Raw genomic sequence first — 19,220 nt, 5'->3', positions numbered from 1 at the left:
TATATTTGAAAAAATGTTGAAAGTCTCTTTAATTTACATTGTCAAATGCACATGCCAACTGAATTTTCAATTCCATAAGATTTATATAGCCTTTGCTTTTTTGGAAGGCTGTATAGCAAAATGAAAAAAATATTTCTGATATATAATAGAAACTTCTCTAAGTAGGATACAAAAGAATACGTACACTATGATTATAGCAGTGTAAAAACATGCAAATAAAAAGGCAGGAAATGATTTCACTCATTTGTGGAGCATAACAACAAAGCAAAACTGAAGGAACAAAATATCAACAGACTCACAGACTCCACAAAGGGACTAGCCGTTACCAAAGGGAAGGGGTTGGGGAGGGTGAGTGGGAGGGAAGGAGAAGGGGATTAAGGGGCATTATGATAAGCACACATAATGCAGAGGGGTCTCGGGGAAGGCAGTACACCATGCAGAAGATAAGTAGTGACTGCGGCATCTTACTACACTGATGGACAGTGACTGCAATGGGGTGGCGGGGGGACTTGATAAATGGGTGAATGTTGAAACCACAAGGTTGTTCATGTGAAACCTTTGTAAGATTGTGTATCAATGATACCTTAATTAAAAAAATAAAAAGGCAGGCATAAAATATACAAAAATAATAATGGTAGGAATATGGGTTTCTGGATGATTTTTAAAATTTCAGCTTAAAAAATTACATGTTTTTAACTGGGAATGGAACAGTAAGCAACTTATCTGTATATAATGTTTGGATTGTTGAGAAAACTGAAGTGGGATATCTCATAGCTTCCACATGGGAATGAAGTCACAATGACTTATTCTCCATCAATATCAAACTGAAAGAAAATTTGGAAAAACTGCTACATACCTGATGTGTGTTGAGTGAAGGAGTCTTTCTAGTGGTTCATGTTTAGCAGAACTATAGAGAAGTGACTTAGGATTGGTGATGAGAACCACAGGCCACTCATCAAAGGCCAAATCTGCAAAGCTAAAGAGGTCGTGATCAAAAGCAAAAATCCGGTACCTAGAGTCCAAAGGACAGTAAGGTAACTTAGTCACTTCATCTTGTAAGTGGGCATGAAAGTTACACACAGAACACATGTAAAAGTATATAACTGTATTTTCTGAGGTCATGAATTTGAATGCAGAGTAAATAACATTGTTCCTTTGTCCATCTTCCCTTGCCTTGTCTCTTCACACTTCACATTTGTCACAACTGGGATCTGACTGCTGAAGCAATAAATTAATTAACTGTGCCCTAGAACAATGTCTGGTACATAGCACACACTTTTCATTTTTAAATAAATGCTTGTTGAATTAATTCATTTGATTTCTATGCTTTAAGACAATTTTGAACCTAAGGCATTCGTCATAAGCCTAGTACCTGACATCCTTCATTCCATCAACAATGCTCCATAAAATATTAAAATAAACACAGAAACCTTTCATTCGTCTTCTAAACCTTTGTAATTGTATACTTTTGAAAGTTCATTGTTTTGATTTCCTAAATGCAATTTCATAAATATTCACTAAAGAATAACCAAAGTTTTGTATTCTCTAGCTTTCAGAACTGAGAAGAGAAATGATTAACTATGGCAGAAACAATAGTGCCCACCAAATACTCCACATGCTCCCTTGCATTTCCCAGTTTCCCTGGTATTAGGCTGGGGCCATGTGACTAGTTCTGGCCAATGGGCTGTGAACAGAAGTGACATGTATCACACTTCTGGTCCAAAACACTTAGGAGTGAGTATGAGTTCTCCATGCTCTCTTCCCTGCCCTGGAAATGAGCTGTGGAAATAGTGGCATTATAGGATGGAGGAAGTCTGGATCCTGAGTCACCCTGTAGAAGACAGTTGCTTTGACTCATACGGCATATACATAAATGAAGAAAAAAGAACGTCTACTGTGTTAAGCCACCGGTATTTCTAGATTTATTTGTATCCACAACAAAGCCTAACCTACTATTACTAATTTATTAAATTTTTAAAATCTCTTCTATTGTACTAATACAACTTAAATGTTTATAAGGGCAAGTAAAGATTAGATCCTTTCAATAAACTTCAGGAAAACCCCAGGGTAGAACACAGGAGAGCAGGTGGAAAGAGAAAAAAAGGAAATGATTTCATAACATCATTTAACTTTTACCTGTAGCATTTATAAGAAATAAAGAGGTTATCAAGGGTGAGGAAGGCTATCTGGTAAAAGGCAATCCCAGCCTGGCTCATAGCCTCAGTCATGAATAAACAGGTCTTAGCTCAAAGTAACTGAGTTACTGTAGTTACCAACTAATTACAGGCTTCAAGCATAGCTCTTATACACATTCTAAAGAAGCCAACTGAAATTAGTAAGTACCTTCCAAGATGTAAAGCTGTTTTTTAATAATTGGAAGTAGTTAAAAATAGATAATATATTCATCTAAAAAATATTTATTGAGTGCTTAATGTCTTCAGGACTGAGTTTGAATAAATTAAATAGCAATTGATGATAGTTAAACAATGAGATGATATTCATCTATATTTAAACTACTGTACTTATTCTCAAAGATATATTTAGTTCTTCTCTCTCTCTCTCTCTATATATATATATAATTATATTGTATGCTTTTGATAAATAAGTTGTTTTCTTTTGAAGAGACCTTAACCTTAATAAATCCAACTATCATCTATTTGAAGAACTTAAATCACTAATATCTTAGAGCAGTAACTAGAAATGTAGGTATAAAATTCAGGGGAAAAAGTGACACATTTCCAGTTTTTTTCTAACTGTGGCCCATAGAACACTTGGTGGACTTTTAAAAAATGTACTTTCTTTGGTCCTTATTCAGACCAACACAGTCAAAATCTCTAGAAGTATGGCCTGGAAATTTTTATTTTTAATAAGCTCCTCTGTAATTCTTGTGCACACTAGAGTTTGAGAACTATATCCTAATGGATACATCTTGAAAATCCCATGTAACATACTGATGGCAAACATACTGTTAAAACAAGAATTTTGCATAATAAAAAAGATCACTGGATACATATATTACTTTAAAAACAGAGATATCACAAGATCTTCCTCAACTCAGATCACCCATGATAGCAATAAGAAAATTATCATTGATTTAGCAAAACTTACATTTATAAGTTTTATTTTTGGGGGTATATCCCTTACCTTCTGTTATGCTTCCAATCTCCCACCTCAAGTTCCAAAGTGCCTTCAAAGTGACGAGTGTGCAAAACAGGCATCAGTCCACCGAGTGTATGGAGGTGCCCACACAAGTAAGCTGTAGCTGAACTAACCAATGAAAAGTAAATGGAATGAATGAATAAAGATAACTTGTGATGCTGAACTAATAAAAATAACTCTTCAGGAAAGCTAGACAGGTTAAGCAACATAAAAGAATTTAAAGCAATTAATTTTGATTTCCGAAGCCTGCCTCACCTCATTATTGACCGAATTCCTGGTGATGGAGAAAGGATAGTGGATGTTGGAAAATGTCCAAACCAAATACTATGATTACTCTGGTTACTTTCCTTGGCCAGTAATAAAAGCTCCTCCATCCGTTTCTGAAATGGGCAAAAAGAGAAGGATCTTTAATTAGCATTCAGGCTGAAATACAATGCCAACAGATTAAACAACTCCCCTGAAGCTTTATAATAGTGTTACATCTAGGGATTAAACCCCACTAATGACTTCTGTGGACCTCTGTAAGTTCTGAACTGTCTTCACATATATTATAATTTATTTGATCTTAAAAATAATTGTGAATACAGATATCATCCCCATTTGATGGATAAGGAAACTGAGAAATAAAGAATAATCTTTAAAGTACATAAATTTCCTTATTTGTAAATTTCTGTATAGAAATAAAGAACTACTAATCTTTTCAGCTCTGTATATACATTATAATTAATAAGGATATTGAACCTGAACTTCTATAACAAGATGTGCATGTCCACAGAAAGCCTTGTACCTGAATATTCATAACAGCTCTTCTCATAGTATCTCCAAACTGGAAACAATCAACACATTGCAATATATCCATATAACAGAATAATAATTATCAATAAACAGGAAAGAACTATCAATACACACATGGGCGAATCTCAGAAACATTACACTGAGCAAAAGAAGCCAGACATAAGAGTACATACTGTTATGATATCATTTATGTAAAAATTCTAGAACAAAACTAATCTAGGAAACTGACTGTGACTTGCCAGTTTTACTCGAACAACGGTTTTCACCTAGTGTACAAAAATGCTTTCAAAGAAACTTATTGCAATGCTTACTCTTCACTTATAAAAAAATACATAGACCTTTAGTTAGAAATGGAAACTGGGAATTTAGGAATACACCATGTAGTATTCAAGGCTGTATGCGCTGTACCATGCAAAGTGCTGAACTTAGTATATATGTAGTACATGTTTACTGAATAAATATAAAATGTGAGGTACTTCTTTCCCAGATTCTGGCACAAGAACAGGGAAAGCAATTAATAGTGCTGAAGTAGCTAGCCAATAATGTCTTCTATCCATACCTGTAACCACAGAAAATATTCTCTCAAGCATTTCTAGATAAGAACTTGTTCACCTAGGAAAACTTTAAGTGAGCCAGCCACATGTAACTGAGAAAAAATAAAATAGGTCAGCTACAAAGGGAGGTGAGATTTTTACTGTACCTCATCTAAAATTCCAAAGAAATTATAGGGTCTCTTAGGCCCTGGATTTTGGGTGGCATCCAAAGAGATGAAAGAATAGTTGCCAAAGGGAGTACTGTGGATGTAATGGTAAGAGCCATCCCTATGTACGGCAGAATATTTCCTAGAAAATACAAGACAGGAAAGTTTAGTGCAATCATAAAAAGACAGAATGAGTTTAAATTTGTTCCTTAATATCACACTGTATTTTGCCTCTTTGTAAAGGAGATTTCCTGATCTGACAGAGAAATACAGTAAGCTAGATCCAGGGAGATAAATTGATTAAAAGAAATTTTAAAGATTTCCTCCCATTGTCCCCAAAGACTCAGGCAAACTAATTCCTCATGAACCAAACACGGTGTTACCAAGCAAAGCAGAGAAGTAGGCAGCTATTTCAGGCAGTCCACTAAACATTAAGCATTAAACACTAATGGTTTAAGAGAGCAATCAGAATCCTGTGAAATGGTACCTATCAGTCATTAAAAATTTTAGTGAAGGCCTACTCAGTATCTAGCAGAATTCTTGGTGTAATGAGATACAAAAGATGTTTACTTCTTTAAACAGGACTACAGAGGCTTAACTCACAAAGCCTTGCAGAGATAAAGTCATCAAGTCAGGAGAAGAATGTTTGTTAGGTCTAGGTCAACATATCTTTTTCAGTTCCTAAAAATATATTACTAACATACACAGGGTACACATCCAGTAATACAAGTCCTCACTACCTTGAGTATGAACAGTGTTTAGGTGTTCATAAAGTTGGAGGGTGAAGAGCAGGGGAAAAGGATGGGTAAACAGGACACAGAGTAGTGCTCATTGAGTATTTGTAGAATAAATGTGAACTAAAGATTATAATGGAGGCATGCCTATATTATTCAAATGTTAGAACATTATAAGAAAATATCTTATGTGTCTTACATGATGTTTTACCAAAAAGCATATATGAGAAAATATAACCAAATGTCTGAAACTTAGTGTGCTATTAAGGAGCTATAATTAAGCACAGTAACCATCAAATATATCATAAATTTACTATCATAGGTATTGCAATTAATAATCAATTAGTTCTACTGCCTCACCTATTGGTATTTTTTAAATTTCTATTTCAGGGTTTTTTCCTCATTAAAATTTTTATTTATATTTTTCCTGCTTAATTTGCTTTCAGAGTTATTCTTCAGAATCTTATAATCTCGCATATGTTGTTTCCTACATTTGTGACACTTTAAAATCCAGCTATTTAAAAATAAATCAAAATCTAACTATTCAAAGCAGAGGTTAAAATATATGATAATTAATAAAATTTTAAAAATTCTGGATTCTGGCATTCTCTGGGGCTTTCTTAAGATTTGACTTCAAGATTTTTTTCCTTCAGGTTGACATTTCTGATACATTTCTATCTCTAGCAAAATGCCATTTACTAAATTCAGATAAAGTTTAGGTGGTTAGAAACAAACATAAAAGTAAGAAACTTTAAAGTGATTAGTAAAGTTTACTTTCCCGATAACTAGTCAAACCCTAAGTCCTGTTAATTCTTTTTTGAAAATGTTTAACTCCATTCCCATAGTCACATCAAAAATATAAACAGATAATAGAAAATGAAAGATTTGCATTTTCATCCTTTTCCTTTCTCATGTTAACAAGAGGACTACCTCCCCTTTCAAGTTATGGTAACTCTAATTCTAATGTTAGTTAAACAGCGCTTTTTCAGCTATCATCCTCAAATTGATGTCACTATCCCTGTATCCATGAACTCTGTCCACTTCATTTCAGGGCCCTTCCTGGAATATTACAGGACTCTCTTTTTTAGTGTACATTAACTCCAATCTCCCCTTCGTTTTTCCTTTTTATCCCTGTTTTTTTTTTTGTTGTGCAACTGCCCTTTATCAAATACCATTTTCATGTTACTTGTCATAGGAATGAACCTATGCTGGATTATGAACTACTACCCATCACATTGAAATGTGCTTGTCACTTAAGACCTCCATATATTACAAGGCCCTAAACTACCTACAGTGTGACACCGGTCCTCAATGTGAGCCTTTACTCTGGTGATACCAATTTCCTCCCTACCCCCAAAAGTTCATTCTAGCTTTTAAAGGTTTTTAAAAGGTTTCAGGGTTTTTGCCTAAAATATACCCCTCAGAACCTCTTACTTCCCCAAATGTTACTCATCTTTTAAGACTGGATGCAATTTTCACTTCTTTTATAAAGTCTTCTTTAACCTGAAACTAGTAACTGAGGAGTTCTGGAGATCTAATGCACAACTGCACAGCATTGTAATTATAGCTGGCAATATGGTATTATAAACTTCAAAGTTGCTAAGAGTCTAGATCTTAATTGGTCTCACCATAAAAACTGAAATGGTAATTATGAGACAATGATAGAGGTATTAACTAATACTATGGTGGTAATCATACTGTGATACATACATGTATCACATGAACATTCTGTACATCTTAAACTTATACAATGTTGTACGTCAATTGTATCTTAATACACATATAAATAAAAAAGTCTTCCCTTCATCCACCCCAGGCTGATCTCTGCCTTTCTTGATTTCTTACAGTGATTATCACATGTACCAAATAATCTAACATTTCATTAGCTATTCTTCATGTTCTTTTCTAATTGTTTCCTAAAGAATTTTTATTTCCCTTACCCAGACCTCCTTGAAGGTAGAGCCATATTTTTTAATATTAGCTCTTGCATCTCAAACTATCCAATTCATGATGGGCTCTCAATAAATACTTGATACTGGATTGATTGACAATGCAGAACACAGCTTTGAAATACCCTGAAACTAAAAATGAAATTACAACCAAAAGAATCCCAATACACTGAAACTATAGAATTCATTTTCTAATTCAAAGATCCTTTCACATTCCACAGCCTTTTTCATAGTCATGGCACATAAGGAAAATTTTAATATTTGTATGACATACTGGGATGAAAGGGCAAAATAGCCAGGGGTGACCAACTAGGATCTTCAGACACCCCAGTATCTGGGAAAATCAGTATCTCAGCATGCCTAAAATCCACAGTACTCTGGTTGACAAGCCCTGATCTAAATGACTTCTGATATATGGTATGGTGACTACAGTTAATAATACTGTACTGTATATCTGAAAGTTGCTAAAGAGTAGATTTTAAAAGTTTTCATCACAAGAAAAATAATTTTTTATAAATATGGTGGTAGATGTTAACTAGACTTCTCATGGTGATCATTTCACAATATATATAAATATCAAATCATTATGTTATACACCTGAAACTAATATCAGTGTATTTCAATTATATCTAAATTAAAAAATTAAAACATTAATGACTTCTGTTTTGCATCTATGACCAAAAAAAAAAAAAAAGTCCATCAAATATTAAAAGCACCATTAGCCAACAAAAGGCATTAAAGTCTATGAAATAAAAAGATTTAAAGGAAAGAAAAAGCCATAGGAAACAACAAAAAAAGAACTGAATCTGTCACACACACAAAGCCTCCTTTTTTGAATTACTAGAGGTTCTTTATATAGAAATTTTATCTGTTAAAAATGTTTTCACCCATTCATTGAATTGACTGCACCCTCCTTGTAACTCATTGTAGTCTGTCTTCTGTTCACTACAATACCTGTAATAATTCTCGACACTCTCCAGACTTGGAATGTTGAATGCATCTAATTGAAAACAAAAGAGCAAACATCTTCTATATTAAAAAGAAAAATGCAAACATGTTAATGACTAAAGAAAAACAACAATTCTTTCAATAATAATTTAAATGGCAGAATATCAATTAATTAGGTTGATAATTAAAAAAATTTTGTAACTTACTAGAATTCAGGATATCTGGAAACATTTTAAGGCACCAAGTACTGGAGAATAATGAATAGTTTGAAATATACACTACTCTGAATAAATCGATTTGAAATTATAAGATTGGATCATTGTTGCCACTGTTTTTAATCATGTGATTTGGAAGTTTGCAAGGACTGGATTATACCTAACATATGGATCCTTGCCAAGTGTTTCTCAACCAGCAGATCACTTTCATAACAGAGGGTCAAAGTCCATCTCTTCCTAAATCTTAAAATAGATTCAGTAAGAATGGAGTTATATAATTGTTAGAGGTAATGTTAAGGATGGGATAGTATACTTATTTGGAAATACAATGATTTCATAAAGTCTGATTGCCTGATTGCGACAGTTAAAATTGTTTATCAGCTTTAACTTCCAGGAATCTACTACATTTCTAATAACCTTAGAGAGAAAGCTGTAAATACAATTGTGCATGTAATCCTCTTGCTAAATAAGAGAACTCTGTTATAGTTAAATATTAATATGAATTAGTTTCCTCTTGTATCTTAACATAATGTTAACATATATAAACACATGCCATAAGCATTTATAACTATACAAGTCAGATTATTATGAACTCCAAAGGACTATCAAAATTATTTAATCACAAGAATCTGTTTGATATTTAGTACTTGAAATAAGTCAGTAGTTTGGCTTGGAAAACTTTTTAGAATATACAAAGATATTGGCTATTTGTCAAAGAATTTGACTAAATGACTAAGTAGGATCAGGAAAAAGAGAAATGTAAATTCAGATCTTCCTTGACCTACAGTGGGGTTACATCCTGATAAACCCATTGTAAATTGAAAATATTCTAAGTAAAAAATGCATTCAATACAACTAAACTACTGAATGCATAGCTTAGCTCAGCCTACCTTAAATGTGGTCAGAACATTTACATTGGCTGGCAGTTGGGCAAAGTCATTTAATACAAAGTCTATTTTATAAAAAAGTATTGAATATCTCATGCAGTTTATTGAATAGAGTACTGAGAGTGAAAAAGAAATGGTTGTAAAAGTACAGAACTGTTGTGTGTTAATTGTTTACCCCTGTGATCATGTAGCTGACTGGGAGCTATGGCTCGCTGACACTGCCCAGCACCACGGGAGAGCATCATACAGCACATTGCTAGCCCAGGAAAAGATTAAAATATAATGTCTGAAGTATGGTTTCTACAGAATGCTTATAGTTTTTGCACTGTTATAAAGTGAAAAATCTTAAGTTGGGGACTGTCTGTATACCAGAGAAAACTGTATGGCCAGAGATCCCATTTTCAATTTGTAATTCCTAGCTGCTTTTAGTAACTGCTTATAAAGATGGCATTTTCTGTGCTGGCAAGGATGCGGAGAAAGGGGAACCCTCCTACACTGCTGGTGGGAATGTAAGCTAGTTCAACCATTGTGGAAAGCAATATGGAGGTTCCTCAAAAAACTAAAAATAGAAATACCATTTGACCCGGGAACTTCACTCCTAAGAATTTACCCAAAGAATATAATTTCTCAGATTCAAAAAGACATATGCACCCCTATGTTTATTGCAGCACTATTTACAATAGCCCAGATATGGAAGCAACCTAAGTGTCCATCAGTAGATGAATGGATAAAGAAGATGTGGTACATATACAGCCATAAGAAAGAAACAAATCCTACCATTTGCAACAACATGGATGGAGCTGGAGGATATTTATTGCTCAGTGAAATAGCCAGGTGGAAAAAAATAAGACCCAAATGATTTCCCTCATTTGTGGAGTATTAACAACGAAGCAAAACTGAAGGAACAAAACAGCAACAGACTCACAGACTTCAAGAAGGGACTAGCAGTTACCAAAGGGGAGGGGTGGGGAAGGTCAGGTGGGGAGGGAGGGAGAAGGGGATTGAGGGGTATTATGATTGGCACATACATGGTGTGTGGAGGTGGGGGGGGATCATGGGGAAGACAGTGTAGCACAGAGAAGGCAAATAGTGAATCTGTGGCAGCTTACTACCCTGATGGACAGCAACTGCAATGGGGTGTTGAGGGGGACATGATAATATGGGTGAAACCACATTGTTTTTTTCATGTGAAACCTTCATAAGAGTGTATATCAATAATATCTTAATAAAATAAAATAAAAAATAAAGAAAAGACAGCATTTTCTGATTGAACCAAAAGCTGTATATTTCACCAGGTAGAATTGGGTGTTTAAAATGATAGTTTTAAAAAATATGTAATTAGGTACTTATCTCCAACAAATAATCAAATGAAGCAGACAAATGAGGTACTTAACCAACCAATAAGAAAGTCAACCTTTATAAACAACAAAACAAATCCACCAAGGACACTTTTGGAGAAGAGTTCATTTCTTTGCTAACACAACATTGGTCATCTAAAAAGTGGGAGAGATTATCCATTTCTCTTCCTATGCATATGGGAGTTTATTTGTGATTTTAATTTTTTAATGTGTATACAGTAAAATTCATTCATTGTGCTGTACAGTTCTATGGGTTTTGACAAATGCATTGTCACATATACACCACCACAATCAAGATACAGAAACAGTTCCATTACTCCCCCAAATTTTCTCATGATGCCTCTTTGTAGTCAACTTCTCCCCCAGTGCCAAACCCTGGCAACCACGATCTATTCTGTCTATATAGTTGTACTTTTCCTTGAATGTCATATAAATGGAATCATGCAGTATGTAGACTTATGGGCTTGGCTACTTTTACTTAGCTAAATGTGTATTTTTCAAAACATCCTTCAAAATGGGTTTTGCTAGAAGCTTTTCTTCCAGGTAAAGAAGAAAGGATCATACCAGCTTTCTCCTCAAAGGCTAACACTGACATCTTAAGTTCTAAAATCCCATATTATAGTTCTATTTTAGAATTGTGGCCTTCAGTATATCTAAACCTATGTTACAATGTTCCCATTTTATAATTTTACAATCTAAACTGGAGCAGCTAGGCTCTTAAAGGAAGAAAATCTTAACTATATGTGGGTCTAGATTCTTACCGTGATTTCCTTTGACATCTAGCCACTTGGTTTTTTCCATGACCCTCGTCCTCTTCAGAATACCCTGGTAAGTTTGCCATTCTACCTCCTGCTGTCTGGATCCAAACTCTTCCTTTGTTTTGGCATCGGTCAGGTCTCCTGTAAATTCACATAAGAATTGAATCACAATGCAAAATAAACCCCAGGGGTTCCTTTTTTTTTTAGTGCAGACTGAAGGAACAAAGATACTTGAAGTACTCAACTTGTTTAACATAAACGACAAAATGAAAACTCTTGGTAAGAAATTCCAACACTCTGGGCAGGTGCGTGGTAGCTAGGGCAACCATATTTTCCAAACCCCAAATCAGGATATGTAATCTGACCAAGTATTATTTTTAATAGCAAGAAGCAATGTGGAAGGTACAGTTTGGACAGTACTAAAATTTCTAGAAAACTAGACAGATACTTGAAACTGAGGTTTCCCATAAATTGAGGATTGATAACTCCATCATATTGGAAAAGTGTTTCAGTAAGGTGGTGAGATATGAATCTCCCAGTAGACAGGGTAGATGTTCCTTTAGCTTCTCTTCCAACATAGTTTGGGAGCAAATGTTTAGGAGTCTGAAGATTCTAGAGAACCCAAGTCACGTAAGTACCAAGTGTAAAAAAGAAACCAACATGGTGTCACTTCAGCTAGGCCAAGTCAACGACCTGGGGCTTAATATCTAACCTAATTGAAATTTCAACATCTTCCCAACATATAGTCAGTCAGGAATTCTCTGGTCAGCATCAATAAGATAATGTCCCATATGCCCTCTCCATCCCCAAAGGAAGATGAGATAATCCACCTGAGACCCTTACCCTTGCCTCCCCTTACACCCACAGATATAGCATCGGCATATGTATGGCATGATCCTTTAGGATAGTTATGTCCGTGTCACACTGCTTGATAAACTGATACTTGTAACCTTTCTGCACGTATTTCTTGCTGTAGAGAGGATACGATGTCTCCAAACGAAGGGGCTTGAGAGCAGTTTACCAGAACACACCGATGGGCTGCTCCCAGGTCATGGTTCTCAGTAAGACTATGAACAAATCCTACCGTTCTTAATATACCAGTCCTGATGGGTTCAGTCCACATAAGGGATAGAGCAAGTGTACTGAGTCACTTGAAGCTTCAAGCAGTTGACAATATGATTAATATGTAAAGAAAATGTGTAAGTTCGTTTAAAAAATTTAACAGTAACTTTTGTGGTTAAAGGGCTTTCCCTAATTCTCAATTCCAGACCTGCAACAACAAAAAAGACAGAAACAAATACAGTAGACAAACACTAACGTGGGAATCGTGAACCTTGCTTCTGCCACTTTGACAAAACCTTGCTATGACAAGGCATTAGCTTGGATCTTGACTCAGTTATCCTTTGGCAAAGGGGATTATAACGTCACATCTTTTCCACAGAAGGAGGACACACCTGGGGCCCTGGCTGTAATGTTCCCAATGTCTCCCAAGTGAAAAGCTGCAGCCCTGGCTGCTGTCTACCATCTGGACACGACAACACGACAGCACGCCAATCCTCCTACCTGTGGCTAGGACAAGAGATGGTTGAATGATGTCAATAGTTTCAGAACAGAACTTCTCTAAGTCTACAGCTCTGCCTCGATCTCGAAACCTGCTCAGGTGCGTGTCGGATATCTGCCAAAAGTAGGTATTAAACAGAGATAGCGGAGTCAGCAGGAGGCTGCGCGGACACGCCAACCCAGCGGCTCTCAGAAGGCGGAAGGAAAAGGTAACGCGGCAGTCAAGGAGCAAATCCTCCCAGGGAAAGGTCGGACACACACCACACACAAGCGAGCGCGCACACACCGCAGTTCAGAGTTTGGGGCCCGCACAGGCGCAGATCGCGTCCCCGCGGAAACGGCCCACGCCTCACCGCCTGGTGCCAACTCTGCACTCCCCCAATCCCGGGGTTCCCTCTCGTCACCTGCAGCCCCCAGAAGATGTTGCTGGCTCTGGCGCCCGGCGCGGGGTGCGGGCTCCAGGGGCGACGGGGCTGCAGCAGCGGCGAGGGCTGGCTGGCCAGGCTGTAGCGCTCTAAGAGCACAGCGACCAGCGCCGCTGCCCCGAGCCCCGCGACCACCCTGAAGGCCAGCGCACCGCTCATTCGGCCTGCCCTGGCGCTGACCTCGCGGTCCCGGGATAGGATGGCGCCGCGCCCCCGGGAGCTACTCTGGCCGCACTTCCCGGACTCTATGGTCACTGGGCCTCCGGCATATCACTGTGTGCAGCCCTCGGTCCTCGCCCGCCGCCCACGCCCCTGGCCCGGGATTGCCAGTGCAATGCAGCTGAGGAAGAAGCTGAGACGCCCGAAGCCGGCAGGGAAGGAGCCCTGGTCCGGGAGGCGGAGGCTAGTGTCCTAGTTCCGCTCTAGTCAATCATTCCTGACTTCGGTGGGTGGGTTTTTTCACCTGTAAAAGCGAGTTACTAATACCTACCGTGCGTTCTTCACAGGGTTGTTGTGAGAATCAGTGCGTAGGAAGACGCCTTTTAAATTGTTGTAGAAATGTGACAGGCGGCTTCCTTCAGCCCCTTCTATTAACGTGCTTCCATAGAGGTAATACATGTTTTGCGAGTTATTCTTAAATGTGTACTTGAGGATAAAATTGTAATATTTCCAGAATATCTCGCTTGGCTTTAGTACATCTGCATATCAATAACTGTTCAGAGATGGAAAGAAGTATGGCTTTAGTGCATTTGCATCCTTCCTCAGGGTTGCAAAGAAGTTCATCTTCTATCAATGGGTAATTACCTGGGCAACCGAGGGTGTGTCTGACCCTGGGAGGTAATGGGGAGGGGGCTGGCGGGTTTGCTGGCTTCTTCCAGAGCAGAGGAGAAAGACCGCTCGGGACTGCAGTTGGTGAGCAATAAACAGATTTTAAGCTTTATTTCTCCCTTTGACTGATTTCGGTTTTTAGAGGTATTTTGCCCCGGGATTTCCTCTCCCCAGATGTACAGTATTTCATATGCACTTAGTTACATAATATTACAATTAATAAATGTTAAATGTCCTATGGGCCGAACTAGATTCCAGTCCTGCCCTTAATTTATCTTTTTTTACTGAAGTACATATAGTTGATATACAATCAACAGTTACCCACATTATTAAATCCTCACCCCCAACTAGTGTAGTTACTGTCATAGGAAGATGATCTAACCATTTCTTTACTGTTGCAGACTGCTAACTTCTGTGCCCTCGCAAGGCGGAAGGGGCAAGGGATCTCTCTAGGGTCTCTCCTATAAGGGCACTAATCCCTTTCATGAGGGCAGAGTCCTAAGACCCTACCTCTAAATACTATCACATTGGGTATTCGGATGTCAACATATGAATTTTGTGGGGACATATTTGTAAGATAAATTCCAGCCGAAATAAGCAGGCGAAGAGAGGCAACAAAGGGCCAGGTAGTTAATTTTAATGCCCCGGGGCGAGGTTCCCCAGTCTATGGAAATGGAGGATGGGGAAGTCGCGCGAAAGTAGACAGGCAGCGAGTTTTTAAAGAAGGTAGGGGGAGGCGGAGCTTAGATTTACAGCGGCGAGAGGATTGGCTAGCCTAAGGCACATTTTTCAGGTGGGGAGGTGGCAGCAGCCGGGGACTTTGTCACGTCATCAGTGTCTGACATGCTCACCCCTCTCCTTAGTGCCTTCAACCTTAACAATATTCAAACCATAATATTGGATTATTCCAATATCCTTCGAACAGGAATCTCTGCCACACCTCTCCTCTGTCCCAGTGGTTCCCTATGCTGTTGCCAGATCTGTCTTTACTCTTAGCATTTATAGAGTAAAATGGCTTAAACCAAGGGTCCGGTTTAATTACCACTATTCCTCTAGGCATAACACTCGCCCAGCCAAACTGAAGTATTCAGTGTCCTCAACATGTTCTTCATGTCCTCAACCAATGCTTTGGTTCATCTTGGTAAGTCTCAGAAATACTATTTATTCTTTATATGCCACCTCCTTAATTCAACTTTTCCTGATTCTTTCCAAAGTTGTGATCTCTCATGATTTTTAACCGGCCTGTAGGCTTTTATAGCTAATTGTCTCATAGCAAATGGTATATTCATCTTTTGTTAAATTTACATGTGTATTTGTCTCCTACATAAGCTTCTAAGATAAAGAACCATGGCTCCTTAGCCACTTATACTATGTTTCTTTATATTTTCTGCTTATATCAGTGTCATGTGTTCAAAAGGTACTCAAAGTATTTAATGAATTGAAATTGGCATAGCCAATACTGGCAACATATCCCAAGAAACAAAGCTCAAAGGGATTTTTTTTCAAGAGTGTTACTTGTATAAAAATGCTTATTCAGAACAGCAATGTTTATTCAAAAACACTCAGGTGCTCCCTTCAGCAGCACATATGCTAAAATTGGAACCATACAGAGATTAGAATGTACCCTGTGCAAGGATGACATGAAAATTCGTGAATTGTTGATGCCAGGGTTCTTGTTTGTGGAGTCGAAGAATGAACTTCACAAACACTCAAGGTAGGACAGCAAGTGAGAGGCTTTTATTTAGAGATACAGCGTGAGGACAGAGTTCCCGGCTCATGCCAGGAGCGGACAAGAGAGCCCTGGGGTGGTCTGTTTAGGGGTTTTATAGGCAGTTGAGAGACAAAGGGCTAGGGATGTACACCTGCTAAGTGGTCCCAAAATGCTTATCTTCGAAGAGACATTAAGTTTCTTAATAGTCTTCTGGTTATTTAGAAGAAATTTACTGCTCTGGGAGCATATCACTTCAGATTGCCTGCTTTGCTCCCAAGGTGGAGTGAGTTATTGTCTGTTTGTTAAAGAGTATGTTACTAATTGGGTTTTAAAATGCAATCTTATTTTCAAGATGTAATCCTTCCAGCTTCCAGAACTGTGAGAAATAAATTTCTATTGTTTACAAGCCACCCAGTCTGTGATATTTTGTTTTAGCCACCTGAAGGAACAAGACATCCAGGCAGTGGTAACTACAAAGGCCTGAAGAAGGAAGATGGGAGAGTGTGAGATTAGAAAAAGCTCAAATGTAAAATAGTTGTAACACAGCAGCTATAGAATTTGACAGCTGATTGGATATTTGGGGGAAGAAAAAGAGATAGTTAAAAGTTGGTGCCAAAATTTGGAACCTTAGTGATGAAAACACCAGGGCTGCTGTGTATGTGTGGAGAGCACTGTCCATATGAATAGTTTGGGTTTTGACTAATACTGCACCACTAGAAAACATGTTATCTTTAACAGATATCTTTAAACCAATTTGGGAGATATGGTTGAGATGATCTTATTTAAAACATGGCATATGGCATGTATCAAATGCATAATGGAGAGTACTTGGAGGAACCTCAAAGATATGAGAATCATTTTTCCAGAAGCAGAATACAATAAGAAACTGTGTGATAGAAGATGGCAAGACACAGTTAATCATTTTGTACAGAGGAACATGTTTAAAGTCACAAAGGGCAGCAGACTGATTTGCAGACACTACATTGTAACCAAGCTGCTTTACTCACAGAGCTCAAAGTGAGTAGAAACAGGATTTTATTTGTTTAATGATGGTTAATGATTCTCCAGGGAAATACTGGTTTGACCAGCTAATCACTATAAATCATCATGAAAGGTGGCTCTCAGCTGCTGACAAAGGAGAAAAGTAGATTTCTTGTTCTCTCATAAAGCAAGCAAGCAGTAATTCACTGTGAAAGCAAGTTTTCCTGGAACTAAAGTCAAGGGAGAATTTATCACTTGGACATTCACAAACAATGTTTATTGTCATTAATAGTCATGAACTGAACTATGTGACTCTCATAAACGTAAGATGTAGAAATTATCTTCAGATCGCATTCTTACAGTAACCTCAGTAAAAGATTCAAAAAATATTTTAAAATCATTGTTCTGTCAAGTTATTTCTATAGAGATAATGTAAATGAAGTATTTTTTGTGTATGTAAAGATTTTTATTTTTCAAAATTGTGATGAAATAGGTAACAAAATTTACTATCTTAACCATTTTTACGTGTTTAATTCAGTGGCATTAAGTACATTCATATGTTCTACAGTCATCACCACTCATCTCCAGAACTCTTCAGCATCCCTAATTGAAATGCTGTATCCATCAAACATTAACTCCCCATCCTCCCCGCAATCCCTGAGATCATAGTAACCACTATTCTTTCTGTCTCTGAATTTGATTATTGTAGGTACCTCATATAAGTGAAATCATACAATATTGGTCCTTTTGTGTCTGGTTTATTTCATTTAATGTAATTTTTTAAGGTTCATCCATGTTGTAGCACATGTTAATATCCTTTTTAAGACTGATAACATTTCATCGTATAAATATACCACATTGTCTTTATTCATTCATTTGTTGATGGACATGTGGATTTTTTCCACCTTTTGGCTATTGTAAATAATGCTGCTATGAACATCAGTAAGTACTAGACTTTACAAAGCTTTTATGGAGCACTCCTTTCACTCCTCAGAAAAACAGAAATTGGAGACTTTGTTAAGGTAAGGTTAAGGCTCTAAGGAAACTGAAACACCTGCAAAAGTAAGAAATCACAGATGAAGGAAATTCTGACACGTTACAACATATATGAACCTTGAGGACATTCTGCCAATAAAATAAGCCAGTCACAAGAGGACAAATGCTGTATGATTCCACTTCTGTGAGGCACTGAGAGTAGTGAAATTCACAGAGACAGGCAGTAGAATGATGGTTCCAGGGGCTGGGAGGAGGGGGAAATGAGGAGCTGATGTTTTGATAGGTACAAATTTTCAGTCTTACAAGACAAAAAAAGTTCTGGAGATGTATGGTGGTGATTTTGTTGCAAAAAATGTGAATGTACTTAATGCCACTATACACCTAAAATGTAAACAATGTATGCTTAAAAATAACTAAAATGTTAAATTTTATATGTATTTTACAATTTAAAAAAATATAAAGGGATGATTAATCTTAGGTCACTATTAAAATGATCACCATTTATAGAGTCATTTTATGGTTGAGTAGAAGAGACAATGACCATATAGCCACTTTGAAATGAGCCAATCAAGCCAAGTTTGGAAAACATAAAATCCATTCTTTACAAGTATTTAAATGTATGGGACAGATGGAAAAACAATCATAAGATTGTCAGCTTTCACATTCCCGTGATACAAATGCCACTTTGCCACCTCAGAAATGAAGCATGCATGTATGAGCCTTAAAAGAAATATTGAAAGTTAGCCTTTCTTTCTTAAGCTGGTGGTGGATATACTGTTATTCATTATATTGCTATTCTTTAACTTGTAAATATGGTACATGTAATCCCTAGTATCATAAAATATTCTCCACAAAATTCTTATGAGAAACATTTAATCAAAATAACAATAGATGCATACTTTATTTTACCCATTAAGATATAAAAAATATTAAAATGTGCATTTTAGCAGAGATTTAAAAGTATGTTTATTAAAACAAAGTTTATAATAGGGAAAAATTGGAAACAAACTACAGTAAGTGTTCTACAATTAGAGTCTTAAAAATCAAATGACACAGCCATATAAGGTCATACCATGGACTAATCTTAAAATAATTTTGGAAGAAATGTATTACTGACATGGAAATATAGTAACATGCTGATGAGTATTTTATCAAACTGTACAGTATAATACCATTTTACACACACGCACAAAGACTGGAAGCATGTATACCATGC

At 37.0% G+C, this 19,220-nt stretch overlaps 1 protein-coding gene and 1 non-coding gene across 10 annotated transcripts in view; one reads left to right on the top strand and one right to left on the bottom strand.

The window, feature by feature from the left end:
- TMEM62 (transmembrane protein 62) overlaps positions 1-14,003 on the bottom strand; it is a 32,807-nt gene extending 18,804 nt beyond the window's left edge. For 2 of the 9 annotated variants that reach the window (XM_037018800.2, XM_037018801.2), the window contains exons 1-6: positions 13,067-13,183; positions 11,507-11,644; positions 4,655-4,796; positions 3,415-3,539; positions 3,145-3,267; positions 857-1,012 (exon numbers count right to left, since the gene is read on the bottom strand). In XM_037018800.2, the coding sequence (XP_036874695.1) occupies positions 857-1,012; positions 3,145-3,267; positions 3,415-3,539; positions 4,655-4,796; positions 11,507-11,586 (626 nt within the window). In that variant the 5' untranslated portion in view covers positions 11,587-11,644; positions 13,067-13,183. Of the gene's footprint in view, positions 1-856; positions 1,013-3,144; positions 3,268-3,414; positions 3,540-4,654; positions 4,797-8,291; positions 8,367-11,506; positions 11,645-13,066; positions 13,184-13,467 lie in introns of those variants that run through there. The other 7 variants (XM_073211706.1, XM_037018795.2, XM_037018794.2 and 4 more) reach the window with 7 other exon arrangements.
- A 1,879-nt stretch (positions 14,004-15,882) lies between these two features.
- Positions 15,883-15,990, top strand: LOC118972489 (U6 spliceosomal RNA). The gene has a single exon (XR_005061507.1). It is a non-coding gene; the product is annotated as a U6 spliceosomal RNA (small nuclear RNA).
- The last annotated feature ends 3,230 nt before the right edge of the window (positions 15,991-19,220 follow it).

The sequence above is a fragment of the Manis javanica genome, chromosome 8 (assembly GCF_040802235.1).
Source record: "Manis javanica isolate MJ-LG chromosome 8, MJ_LKY, whole genome shotgun sequence".
Lineage (NCBI taxonomy): Eukaryota > Metazoa > Chordata > Mammalia > Pholidota > Manidae > Manis > Manis javanica.
This window is presented reverse-complemented; position numbering and strand designations above follow the sequence as displayed.